At 42.2% G+C, this 14,516-nt stretch overlaps 1 protein-coding gene across 1 annotated transcript in view; it reads right to left on the bottom strand.

The window, feature by feature from the left end:
• The window catches only part of NAT10 (N-acetyltransferase 10), a 1,889,152-nt gene that overhangs the window by 1,086,566 nt on the left and 788,070 nt on the right, over window positions 1-14,516 (bottom strand). The window contains exon 11 of the mRNA XM_044082846.1: window positions 6,977-7,075. Coding sequence (XP_043938781.1) covers window positions 6,977-7,075 — 99 coding nt within the window. The remainder of the gene's footprint in view (window positions 1-6,976; window positions 7,076-14,516) is intronic.

Raw genomic sequence — 14,516 nt, 5'->3', positions numbered from 1 at the left:
GGGATCTAGGGATCCCTCTGACTCATCAAAGTCAGTATCCGAGTGACAGACTGTCTACATGCTTCCTCTTACAAGTCCTCTTCCTAGGAGGATCTCCCGAAACATCAGGAGAATCCTCGGAAGAGGGGAAATTCAATGGGAAACCTGAGGCGGAGGATCTCTGGGTCCTGTAGCAAGAGAAGTGGCAGAGATGTCAACAGGTACTATAGAGGGAGGAGCTACGGGAACAGACTGCTGACTGATACCAGTGGCCAGTACACTCTTCATCACCTCAGCTCCTCCCAGGCAGGTCCGAGAGAACCCGCTCCAAGAGCTAGGAACTCCAGGGGCCACCAAAAGGGAAGTCTCCGAGGCAGATGTCGGAGCCGAGCTCACCAAGGCCGAGGCTCCAAGGGGTTCGGACAAGGGTCTGATGCCACTCACCCCTCGGAGGAGACCATGGAAGCCCGACCACGAATCCCTCTAAGGAAGGTCTCAAGAGGAGATAAGAGTAGAGGCTGAAGGGACAGAAGGGGTATCCGTCCTCCAGCCGTAGCAGTAACCATTCGAAGACTCCAACTCCAAGCTCTGGGGTAGAGTTGAAGGAGGAACTGTAACGGGTGTGGACCAACAGTCGTCTGTTGAGACGGACTGTGTAACATTTGGGCCAGTACCTGTGACTTGAGTAATCTACTGACCACTCTCTCTAGGTCATGATCTGACAACCTGGATGACCTTGAAGATCGGCTCCGATGGCTCCGTTCCGATAGAAGAGGTGAAGAGTATCGGCTCCAAGGAAGGAGACCTCGACCTCTTCCTGGAATGAGCCATCGGAGCCGATACTATAGATCCTGTCGGAGCTGACTTCGGGCCGACAGAGCCGATACAGCCACCGCCGACACCGATGCCTGTGCCACATGGGTGCCGGAACCGATCGGAGCCGACATCGGTGGTCAATACAGATTCGGCACTGATAGCCATCGGTGCGAAAGCTGTCAAGCCAGAATCGGCTCCAGCGGAGCCGATCTCGACTCAGTCGGAGCCGAGGCCGCAGGCTTAGATACAGAAGCCTGGGCCTTGGAAGGTTTTGCTGATTTTGGTGGAGCCGACTTAGCCGGAGAGCCCTCCGGCAAGAAGGCCCCTAAGAATCAGCTTATTCCCTCTCCTGCAGGACTCTCTGGCTGAAGGAGTGACAAATAGCACAGGAGTCCTGCAGGTGAAGAGGGCCCAGACAAGAAGTGTGACCGTCTGTCAGAGACATCTTCTGACAGCACGAGTCACACTTCTTAAAACCTGAGACCCTCTCCTTTGACATGGTGCCGAAAAACACACACACACACACACACACCAGTCAAAATTAACTTAAAATAAAATACCAAAAGGTATTCTATAAAACCAACACACACACCCTAACAGGGGGATGGGATAAAAGATTGACTAACAAAAATTAAAGGAGACAGGGAATTTCTGTCAGAAAAGGTACAAAATAAACTTAAAAACTATCAATAAAAGGTTTTTGACTAAAAAGGGGCTTAAATATCACAAAAGTGAACAACTTACCAGGAGCTGGTAAAAGAAGACCTCCTAGATCTGGGTACTTACCGCCTTGCATCATGGGATATGGGGCTGCCTCGAGCTGGTAAAAGTGACTCTCGAGCTTAGCAAGTGCGGATCGGCTCCGAACCCATCAAACAAGAATGAAGGCGAGATTGACAACTTAACATTGTTGATTAAGGAGATACGTGAAGGATCACAGGCAAGTGTATGGGTTCTTCTCTGCTAAGTTATGTTTGATCAGAGGAACCAGGCAGAGGTATCTTCCTTCCCCTTTTTTACTTGCCTTACATTTAGAGAAACTGGCAAAGAAAATAAGAGATTCAGAAATACAAGGGTGTAATTGGTATGGTACACAAAAAAATTGGCTTTATTTGTAGATTACATTATTTTGTACATGATAAATCCAGAAAAAAAAGGAAATCTCAGTGTTGTGGAACATTTTGAGCCAGTTTTTTCTGGCTATTAAATTAATGACAATAAAACAAAGCTACAGCTGTAAATTATGTACCCATATATGAATTGGTGCAGTAATGCCCATATTTATGGGGGCATGACAAGGTGAAGTATTTAGGAGTATGGATTAAAAAGGCTTCTGTTATGGCAGCTAAGATTATGTGGGTATAGACTAAAAAAAGGTAATATAAAAACTGAGAAAATGGAAGCTCATTTATGGATAGTAAGATACAAGCAGTGCAAATGTTTTTTGTCCCTTTAGCTTTATATATAGGTCAGGTATATTTTTTAATCAATCAAAGAAGTTGTGGACAGCAATTAAAGAGTTGAAGAAATTTATCTGGGAGAGAAAGAGGGTAAAAGTTAACTGAGGTATGCTGATCCTTTTAATACAAGTTGGTTTAGGATTACTTGATTTGAAGGGGTATTTTAGTGCTTCACAGTTAAGGCTCATATACAAACACAAACAGAAGGTTATAATTCAAAATGGTTAAGGATGATGAAGTAGGAAATAAGTTCAAGAAATACACAGCATGGGAGTATGGCTGCACATCCTTAAGGAGAATAACAACTATTATGAATATTATATTCATAAAGGAGCACAAAGTAGCCAAAGAACTAAGCCAACACGAGAATAAAGACGGACGATTTTCCAATAGGAATGACTGCAAGTAGGGATATAGAAAACAGGCAAGAGAGGGATGGAATTTACTGAAGAAAACTGGCAAGGGAAGCAAGGTACTGGGAGAAAAACCGATGGTGAAAGGTAATAGTCAGGGAAGAGGCCAAGATATTAGGACTACAGTCTGCCTTCCCTACCAGTGAGTGAGAGAGTATAGACAAACAAAGGGATAGAAGAATCTTAGTGAAAGACCTGCTCTGGTGGAGTTTTTAGATGCATCAATAACAGAAGCTGCTTTTAAAGATGGGATAATTAGTAGGGCATATAACATACTGCACGATAACTTTAAGTATCAAATCAGGGGAAGTTAGAAAGTTTGGAAAAAACAGACTGGAAATGCAATTTACCAGCCAACAATGGGAGAACTTGTGTATGGTTCCCAAGTATGCAACAAAGTCCAGAAGGTTTAGGATCTTTGGAAGTGTTTGCACAAGTATATTATATCCCAAGCAGAAATCAAAGAATTTCAGGTAGATTGCTAAAGTTGAAAGGGTGATGGGGACAAAAGTGGTAACTGGGAACATATGATTGGGAATGTAATAAATTGGCAGATGTTAAACATTCCATGTACTCTTGTCAGAAATATTAGGTGAGCAAATGGCTATAACTACGGAAATGATTATTTTGAGGTAAGGACTCAATCTGAATTGCCTAAAATAATAAGGTCATAAGTTAAATTCCGTCAGCTGCTCAAAAGCACTTAGAAAATGGAACATCAGCTGCTCAAAAAGCACTTAGAAAATGAAAATCCAAGTCTAAACTAATTGTATTTGAAGTACTGAACAGTACAACAGATAAAAGAAACTGAAATGGGATCTTTAGAAAATGGAAGGAGGAAATTGGGCAAAAATAAACAGAATTTGTGGGAACAATCCATGCCGAATAATATTCAGGAGTGATGTTTAAGGGAAGGTAGGAATTCAGCAATTTATGTGACAGACTGATGACAAAAAAAGAAATTGAATGTGATGTACATTGTATGTAAATGTAAAAAATGTTAATATGTTTTGTTTTCTTTTCTACTAATATATGTGTGCCCATGTCTTAAATGATAATTTAATAAAGGTATTTTTTTAAAAGCAAAGTATTTACAGAAGCAAAAAGTAGTAAGTGGAACACAAGTCTAAGAGAAAGCTAGAACATATATGCAAGAGTATTTGAAAAAAAATTAAACATATAGCAATGGCTTTAAAACAGTTTTAACAACTCTAGAGCAGCCAAATCGTTGGCCCAAAATCTGAGGCAACCAAAGGATGAAAGGGTAACTAAAAGTTGGGGATTAAGCAATGAGAGGGTAGAAGTGGAACTAGGAAAACATTATGACTGTAATGGTAGATTATTACAGTGCATTACATAAGCAAGATCTAGAGGATGAGTGCAACACAGAGAAAATAGTAACATTTGATTAAATTACAATCCCTTCAGACAATAGTCCTAGAAAGAGGGGTATTAATATCAAAGATAAAGGATACTGAAATTAAAGAAGCAATGAAAAACCAGAATACAGGGAAAAATCCCGGTAGTAATAAAATTCCAAATTGTGGAAAAGGAGTGGGCAATAATAAAAGTCTGACTATGACTTCTTAACTATATTTTTCTGGGTGGGGATGTGCCCCTGACTTTGAAAAGAGCAGTAGTGGTAGACATATCTAAGGAGGGAAAAGATCCTCTTGACCCAGGATCACACAGACCCATTTCAATTCGGAATCATGACTGTAGTGTGTTTATTAGTAATTTTGAAAAAAAAAAAAAAATGAGAAATACTGCCAAAAATAACAGACCTGGATCAGTGTAGGTTTATAGAAAGTAGGCAAACTTTTGACAATATTAACAGAGTCCTTATGATTCAAAAGGATGCGCTGGACAATAATATATTAATGGTAATAGTTCTGGATGCAGAAAGGGTTTAAAGTGAATTGGGAATTTATGACCAAATCTTTTGAAGCATTTCAGATTCCACAAACATGGACATTATTATTTTTTAATGCTTACACATAGGGACTGGCTTTTGTTCTTCTCAAATGATCCAGCAGGTAATTCTGCTGGGATCCAATGTATGAGACCAAGATCATCATACTTGACTCTAGGACTAATCCCTAGTCTTTCAATGCCACTTACAAAGAAAGTAGGAATGAGCATGCTGTGTTGTTTACAAACCACATTCCTGTGTTGTCTGCAATCAAAAGCAAAATCTCTGGACTCCAAAGTGGTTAAAGGGGTTGCTGGACCTGAAAGCCTAGACCATCACTTTTTTATACCCCCTCCCCCAAATAAGGTGCCCTGTACCTTCAGTTACCCTGTGTGCAAACTCGAAGGCCATGAGTGCAGCTTCTATGGTCGGAGTCTTGGTTTCAGGGCCCTGTTTGAAGGGTACCCATTCAATATTCTAGACTTGTTGGACCCATCACTTAAACTCCTGTCTGGTACAAGGCATAAGTTGAATCAACTCCTCCACGGCCTGACTGTACTGATGCCAATAACCCTTCAGTTATCATCGAAGCTTCTTTAAGTGAAGCACTGCCAGGGGAATTATGAGTACTTTTGATGCCATGTAATCAAATACATTTAGAAATTCCACTGCATTCACTTATTCCGTCTTGGAAATGTCCAAAAAGAAGTGTATTAAAATGTATTTTGCCTGGGGAAAGCAGTCCTTCTGGTTCACAGAACCCTGTTAGACACCTCAGAATACCACTAATCTTGATGGGTTTTGGATGGACATGGGCAAGTTGAGTGTGAGGTCAAGATTCTGAAAGCAATTCAGAGTGAAAGCATGAGACCTCTCCACCTCTTATAGGAACTGGTTCAGAACTAATCATCCAGTAGTGAATACATCTGGCTTGGCAAGAGGCAATTACTGGATCACCGGAGTCCGGCATACCTTTCAAGTGTACCTCATTATGAGGAACATACCGCATTTGGGGTCTAAAAAAGTTATGTTCCACACTGAAAGGGTATGTCACACATTCAGTGTTAGTGATTTTTAACTGATATTTATGGCAAAGAGAAATAAATCATATTAATTCATTAAAAGATCTTTTTTTACAAGTAGAAGCATATTTAACCATCCTATGACCTTCCTGGTTGAAGTTGTGGAACACATACTAATGGTTTACTAACATTTTACCCATTTGTTCCACATTATGAGGGCTAGTACTCCTCATTTTGGAAATGGAGGGTTGAGAGGCATGGAGCCAAACAAGGAAGAGTGGTTTGCTCTATTCAGTACAAAGTTGCAGGAGAATCCAAAGGAAGAAAACAATATGCTTTACAATAGTTAAGCAACTGCTTTCACATCCCCCTTGAGCATTTTAAGGATGGGACATCTCCACTCTCATGCCATCCTAGACTGTCATATAGCAGATCTCTCTCTCTTGCTAAATATCTCTTGAGATAGACAGCTGCCAGATTGCAAACTAGATTGGCATGTGGGGGCATGCATTTCTGTCTTGTGACTACAAGCACTTGCTCCAACATGTGAAATCTGTCCCAGCTGAAGGAATCCTCAGTAAAATGATTTACACAACTGGACAGATTCACAATCTCATAATATGCACCATTACAGGAAATGAGGCAGGGGTCTGCACAAAACGAGTGCATCACCCCAAGTACTAAACTCCTTTGCAGCAGCTCTGTTCATACTTTCCAACATTTCACCATAAACCTTTTTCTCCATCATTTTTTCAGGGTAAGTTAGCAGGCGCTCTGCAAACATCCCTAAATCATCTTACTTACCTCTCATCTGTTGCCACTGCTCTTTACTTTTACCTAATAGGTTGCTCCAGACCTAAGCCATGGCTAAACTGGGTGACATTAAGGAAGGAGTCACTATCTTCTGCTACTGGTAAACCTGCTTTTTTTTATGCACCAACATACTATTCAGCTCTTCTGCTGTCCTAATGCATGAAATTAATGCTCATAATATACCACTTTAAAAACCCTGTCTAAACTATTCTGCTTCAAGATACAGCTTTTAGACTACCTTGTTATAAAATCCTTCTGCATGTTCAATGCAGCTGACTAACTACATTCGCTGAACTAGGCTAGGGAAAGAACATAACACAGCTGTGTTCCACTTGCCCTTACCCAAGTTTGTTAATGTAAAAAGCAGCAACTCTTGCACTCAGAACAAAAAAAAATCAACTTTATAGCTAATGTAAGACAATGCAGCAACAGAAATGTTTATGACTGCCAAATCATAGCAGCAGTTCCTTAACAGATATAAATCTGTAGCCTCAGTTAGTGATGTACACATAGCTAAGCACTAGGTGGTCAATATACCAGTAAGGTGCAAAAGTTTCTTACCTGAATAGTCTGTCTATGTTCCTTAAATATATTCACTCTAACAACTGCTTTTGCAAATTCGGGATTCAATGACTGGATGATTTCATAATCTAAGTGCTCCTAAAAAGAAAAAAATACAATTATAGAAAACTACACAGAATTTCACTGGTCAGCATCAACATAAATTGGTTTGTTTGTTTTATTTATTTTGTACATACAGCGGATATAAAAAGTGCACAAGCCCCTTTTAAAATGCCAGGTTTTTGTGATATAAAAAAAATGAGACCACAATAAATCATTTCAAAACTTTTCCCACCTTTAATGTGACCTGCAACCTGTACAATTTTCTGAAAAACAAATCTGTTAGGTGAAAAAATATAAAAAATTAAAAAAGTACAATAAGCTGGTTGGATAAGTGTGCAACACCCTAAAACTAATACTTTGTTGAAGCACCTTTTGATTTAATTACAGCATTCTGTCTTCTTGGGTACACACCTGCCATCAATTAGGGAAACTCTGATTAACCCCAAATAAAGTTCAGCTGTCCTAGTACGATTTTTCTGACACGTACTCAGTTGCCTGCTACAGCAAACTCCATGATTCACAAAGAGCTTACAAAGCATCAAACGGATCTCATTGTTGAAAGGTATCAGTCAAGAGAAGGGTACAAAAAAATTTCCACACCATTGGATATACCATGGAACACAGTGAAGACAATCGTCAAAAAATGGAGAAAATATGGGACAACAGTGAGGTTGCAAAAAACTGGACATCCCTCCCAAATTGATGAAAAGATGAGCAGAAAACCGGCCAGGGAAGCTGCCAAGACTCAAGACGAAGCCAAGACAGCAACACTGAAGGAGCTGCAGGAATTTCTGGCAAGTACTGGTTGTGTACTACATGTGACAATCTCCCGTATTCTGCATGTTTCTGGGCTAAGGGGTAGGTTTGCAAGACGGAAGCCTTTTCTTACACAGAAAAACATCCAGACCCGGCTATAATTTGCAAAACAATACATCAAGTCTCCCAAAAGCATGTGGGAAAATGTGCTATGGTCTGATGAGACCAAGGTTGAACTTTTTGGCCACAATTCCAAAAGGTATGTTTGGTGCATAAACAATACGTCGCATCACCAAAGAACACCATCCCCACGGTGAAGCATGGTGGTGGCAAGTATCATGCTTTGGGGTTGCTTTCCTTCAGCTGGCACTGGGGCTTTAGTCAAGGTGGAGGGAATTACGAACAGCTCCAAATACCAGTCACTTTTGGCTCAAAACCTTCAGGCATCTCTTTCAACACAATCCAAAACAATGAAAAAATGACTTCATCAGAAGAAAATTAAAGTTTTGGAAAGGCCCAGCCAGAGCCCAAACCCAAATCCAATAGAAAATCTGTGGGATGACCTGAAAAGGGCTGTGCACAAGAGATGCCCTCGCAATCTGACAGATTTGGAGTTCTTTTGCAAGGAAGAGTGGGCAAAAATTGCCAAGTCAAGATGTACCATGATGATAGACTCCTACCCAAGAAGACTGAATGCTGTAATTAAATCAAAAGGTGCTTCAACAAAGTATTAGTTTAAAGGTGTGCACACTTATGCAACCAGCTTATTGTACTTTTTTTATTTTTTATATTTTTTTCCCCAACACACTTGTTTGTTTTTCATTTAAATTGTACAGGTTATAGGTCACATTAAAGGTGGGAAACATTTTGAAATGATTTATGCTGGTCTCATTTTTTTATATCACAAAAACCTGGCATTTTAACACTTTTTATATCCACTGCATGCAACCTGAAAGCAGGAGCCGCAGTCCACCGCAAATGAAAAAAAAAATTAACAAAGAGATTAAGAACAGCTCTTTATTCCTGACTAGAACATCAGACAGTGACAGAAATTGTCAGTGACAAAAGTCCCAAACGGTAGACACTTCATAAACACTGGTAACAATTAATCAGCAAGATAATAAAATAAGGAAACTTGAGTTGGCATGCAGTTTTTCAAAAATTTGTTTATCCCCCACTACATGCTGACCCATCAGCCAACTAGCCTATTTGCTCTCCTTCACCACAGTGATAAACAGCTGTGAGGGGCTTCCTCTCAGGCAACCATTAGGGATTTAATTTTGCAGCCTAACACTTCTATCCTAGCAGGTGATGTGCACAAACTCTGCAGGAGGCCCAGCAGTATCTCCCTTCCAGCAGAAATGTTGTGCACATCACACCACACATACATACCGCCACAGGAAAAATAACTCTTACTTGGTGGACTACTGCTGAGGTAAGCATGGCAGAAGCAAACACACATCCCCAGTCTGACCACTGCACCCCATTCTTACCATTGGTGAAAGCAACCACTAGTAAAAGACATGGCATCCTCAATTTCCCCCCAGTGGGGATAAAATGGTATTGCTGCTTCATTTCCCTCTCTACCCCGCAACGCTCGCCTTACTCCTCTACTGTCCAAGCCTCTAACTTAACTCAGGTCATCACTGTTGCAGACAAGATTCTATTCCACTACACCACTGAGATGGACACAGCAATCATTTTCTGAAATACTTCTGTAAAGAATAGTTGCATAAAATCTTACCATAACCATAGATGTCCTTCTTTTCTATGTTGCAGTATTCTTTACATATGGGTAGTATTCCGGCCATCGACCCATCCGGCCTGTATACAAAAGTTTATAGCCACTGCCAGTATGTGGGATACTGCAGAGATAATGATGTCAACCATAAAAGGGATGTCCACATATAGCATCCTCAGAATAGGTTAGCCCCATGAGGAAAAAAAAGTCCAAGGCCAAAGAAAAAAAGCTAGTTATTCTAAGAAGGAGCAAGTCATATTGGGGAAGGTGGGTGGGAGAGAATACTGCAACATAGAGGAGAAGGACATCTATGGTTATGGTAAGATTTTACACAACTATTCTATGCCCTTCTATTCACTGTTGCAGTATTCTTTCCATATGGGAGAGTGTCAAAACTCAGAAGGAACCCAGGGAGGAGGAGGATGGGCAGATGAAGAAAGTGGGTAAACATTTTCTACAAATCCATGCTTTAGCAAAGCCTACTCTGGGATTGTATCCAACTTGTAATGTTTAGTAAAAGTATGAACCGATGACCAAGTAGCAGCATCCAAAATGGAATGGGCATACAGACCTTTAAAGAAATCTCCTAATGAGGCCACAGACCTGGTAAAGTGAGCTCTGACATAGGATAGCAGAGACTTCCCATGAAAGTCATAAAACAACATAATAGCTTTAGAAATCCAAGAAGAAAGTTTGTTTGGAAACAGAAAGACCCCAGAGCCCTGGGATAAAAGGACACAAAAAGTTAATCGGACTTCCTAACAGATTTTGTCTAGGTAAAATCTGAGTTGCCTATGCACATTTAAGGAAAGTATTGTGCAAATATTACCATAATTTTAGATGTCCTCCTCTTCTATATGCTGCTGTAACCATAACATAAGGAGTCTGCCTCTGGTCGACTCACGTACGTCCAGTCATTTCAGAAAAGATAGATGCTACTGTCAAGGTGCATATGACATCCGGCGTCTCTTTCTGCGGAGGTCTGTCAAACAGATGTCAGGAACAATACAGATGTCAGCACGCACCTACCTCAGAACTGTATGCTGCCAGAATCAGCGACTACGGAGTGGGTAAGCAGGAGTCAGGAAAGTGTCAGGAGAAAGATAGGGTGGGAAACTATACAGCAGCATATAGAAGAGAAGAACATCTAAAGTTATGGTAAGATTTTACACAATACTCTGTCCTTCTATTCATATGCTGTTGTATCCATAACATAACAGTGTGCAAAAGCTCCTGTTTTTAAGATTTGGAGGGGAGGAACAGAAGCATTTCCACAAAACCATGAAGGGATGGCTCTGGCAAAACCTGCTCTGGCTCTATAAATGATGTCCAACTTATAGTGTTTGATGAAGGTATGGACAGAGGACCATGTAGCTGCTTCTAAAATGGCAGTTGTATCCAGACCCTTGAAGAAAGCCCCAGAGGAGTACACTGCCCTAGTGGAGTGTGCCTTTATTGGGAAGGGTAGCATTCTGCCATGGGCTGTATAGCAAATGGAGATGGTTTTAGAAATCCAAGAGGATATGGTATGCTTGGAAACAGGGTACCCCCCCCCCCAGGGCTCTTGGGTGGTAGGAGACAAAGAGCCTGATTTATGGACGGATTTGGTCTTGGCCAAATAGTATCCGAGTTGTCTATATACATCCAAGGAATGTAGGAAACTTTCAGCAGGATTTTGGGGTGAAGGGAAGATGGTTGGGAGGTAAATGGCCTGATTCAAGGAAAACTCATTGACCACTTTGGGCCTGAAGGATGGGTTAGTAAGTAAATACACCCTTGTCCTTATAGAAAACTGTAAAAGGATGTGAGGTCATGAGGCTTGCAGTTCAGAAACCCTTCTGGCTGAAGTAATGGCCACCAAGAGTACAGTTTTTCATGTGCAGTACTGGAGAGAACAGTGTTTGGGTGGATCAAAAGGTGAGAACAGAACAGGTCAGAACAAAACTTAGATTCCCAAGTATGAGGGATGGGCTTCCATGGGGGTCTAAGGCGTAGAACCCAATTCAAAAAAAGCTTAACTTCTAACCTAGAAGCCAGAGCAGGGGTGAGTGGAAGGCATGCTGAGATGGCAGATAAGTGGGTCTTTACTGAAGACTAAGACAGTTCAGACTTCATCAATTCACAGAGGTAGGACAAAACCACTGGAGGTTCTACTGCCAGTGGCTGAAATTGTGTTTTTAACACCATACAAAAAAAAAATCTCTTCCACTCGGATATATATGATTTTCTGGTAGATGTTCTTCTGGCCTCCTGCAGAACCTGGAGCACATCCTCTATGTATAGGTGTCTGAAGGGAATCACTGCCCTATCACCCACAATGTAATGTTCAGAGTGGACAGTTGGTGGTGTAAGAGCGTTCCCTTCTCCTGTGCGAGTAGGTCCATCCTGTGGGGTAACTTGTGCTGATTGCCCTTGACTAGACAGTGTAATAGGGGGAACCAATGCTGCTTTCACAAATCTGGAGTCATCAATAAGATTTGTGGTTGCTCTTTCTGAAATTTCAGCAGAGGTTTTTGTATGAGAGGGAAAGGGGGGGGGTGCATAAGCGTACATCCCCTTCCAAGGGAATGAAAAATCATCTACCCTCCATGCTTCAGGATGTGATACCTTGGAGCAGAAGGTTGGAAGCTGTCTGTTCATGGGGGAAGTGAACAGATCCACATCCGGAATACCCCATTGATGGACCAGGTCTAGGAACACATCCTTGTTTAGTATCCATTTGTGTGATTGAATCATGGTCCTGCTTAGAGTATCAGCCATCACATTGTCTGCTGAAGGTATGTAGACGGCTAGGATGTTGACTTGTGTCTCTAGGGTGATTTCCCATGCCTGCAGAGCCAATCTGCACAAGAGGTAGGACCTTGCCCCCCGCCCCCGGTTTGTTGATGTACCACAGCACAGTGGTATTGTCTGTGTACCATCTCAGCATGCCTAGCAGGAGACTATCCTTAAAAATGTGGAGGGCTACTATCAAGGCTCTCATCTCCTTTATACTGATGTGCTCTTTTTGTTGTGCGAGGGTCCATGCGTTTCTCACTCTCCATTCTTCTAAGGTTGCTCCCCAACTTGCGTGTGAAGCATCTGTGACCAGGTCCTGCTTGGGGGGGGGCAGAGGTTGTATGGGCAGGCCTGAGTTGGCCTTTATCTAGGGTACCCATCAATTCAATTCCCTGGAAAGGCATGGAAGCATGAGAATCATGAACTCCAAGGGGTGCAGATGTTGTTTCCAGATTGTTCTCCAGTACAACTGGAATTACCTCATGTGAAGTTTTGCAAGGGGTACCATGGGGATGGTGGACGCCATGAATCAAAGCAGCCTAAGAAACTCCCTGGCCGAAACGGCTTTGAGAGGGAGTAGTCCCTTGAAGTAATACGCGAGACACAAATTTTTTTCTGAGGGGAAGACAGGCCATCATTTTTCCTGTAAGGATCCTGAATCCCATGAACACATGATCCCGTGAGGGTATCGGGGATAATTTTTTGAGGTTTATAGTAAACCCCAGACTTTCCAAGAGGGAAATAATGAAGTCTAGGTGTTGTAAGACCATCAGAACCAACAGGGCCTGTATCAACATATAATTTAAATAGGGGAAGAGTTGGAGTCCCCTTGTTCTGGCAAAGGCCAAGACTGGTGCTAGACACTTTGTGAACACTCTTGGGGCTGTAGAGAGACCAAATGGCAAAGCACAGAACTGAAAATCTGCAGAACCCACTGAGAAGCAAAGGAACTTCCTGAAGAGGGGATGGATTGTGATGTGTAAGTAGGCATCCTTTATATCCAAGGATACCAAGAAGGCCTGGGGGAAGATCGAGGGAAGCAGGGTAGGAAGAGTGAGCATCCGAAAGGAGGGTACCTGGAGGAGGGTGCTGATATGGGACCAATCCAGGATTGGTCTTCAGGGACTTTCTTTCCTGGGAACCAGGAACATCCTGGAGTGAAATCCCTTTCATTTTACATGTGGAAGTACCTCTTGAGTTGTTCTTTGTGTGCAGAGTTCCTGCAGAACAGGAGGACAGGAAGCCAGTTGGTCTCGAGGGGGTTGTGGAATGCCTTTGGGAATAAGTCTGGATTCCCAAACCATGAAGTATCTCTGTTTTGTTATAGAGAGGACCCAAGAGTCCTGGGTAACCCTGATTCCAAGCAGGGAAAGACAGACGCATGGAAACAGGGGTGTCTGAATTCAATGCCTGGTAGCCACAGGCTATCACAGGCTTAGCCTGAAAGGGCTGTTTGGGAGCAGGATTAGAAGCAGCAGACAGAGGAGGACTGTTTCCTGGAATCTCTTTTGCCTTTGGGTGTCAGTCTGGCAGGCCTTCTCACAAAGGAGGTTTTGGTAGGGTAGTTCCTTTGAAAACATGGAACTGGGGAGACAAAAATGGTCTCAGATCCTCCGGCTCCTTAACCTTCTCTTGAAGGGCCTTGAAAATTTCAGCAGCTGCTGAACCAAATAGATCTTTGCTGTCCAAGGGAGCAGCCAGGAGTTTAGACAATGTCATCAGGAAGAGGCTGCAACCTAAGCCAGGAATATCTCGAGGACAGATCCTAAGGCAGCAGCTCTAGATGAGGCCTATACTACATCATAACTGCACTTGATAGAGTGCTTAGTTACTTGAGTGCAGGATTTCAGGAGAGTAGAGATTTTTGTCTTGGCTGGGAAGTCAGGGTGGTCCCCCAATTGTTTAGCCACAACAGAAAGAAAAGCCAGGGAGTATTTGGTCATGTGAGTTTGGTAGTCAATGGCTGTCACTGCTAAATAGCAGATGTGTAGACTTTTTTGCCAAGGTGCTCCATTAATCTGTTCTCCTTTTCAAAGGGAAGAATGGGAGTAACTTGGAGATTTTATCTGCAGCCAGAGAAATGATGCAAGGGTCTGCAGAAGGAGCCTTGTAAAGAAATGTTGCATCCTCAGGGACTTTGTAAAACCTGTCTGGGCGCTTTGGTGCGGGAGGTTGGGAATCTGGGTTTTTAGAAGCATCCAG

This window comes from Protopterus annectens, chromosome 9.part0 (genome assembly GCF_019279795.1).
Source record: "Protopterus annectens isolate FY-2018-M chromosome 9.part0, PAN1.0, whole genome shotgun sequence".
NCBI lineage: Eukaryota > Metazoa > Chordata > Ceratodontiformes > Protopteridae > Protopterus > Protopterus annectens.
Note: the sequence above shows the minus strand (reverse complement) of the source record. Positions and strands in the feature narration are given on the sequence as shown.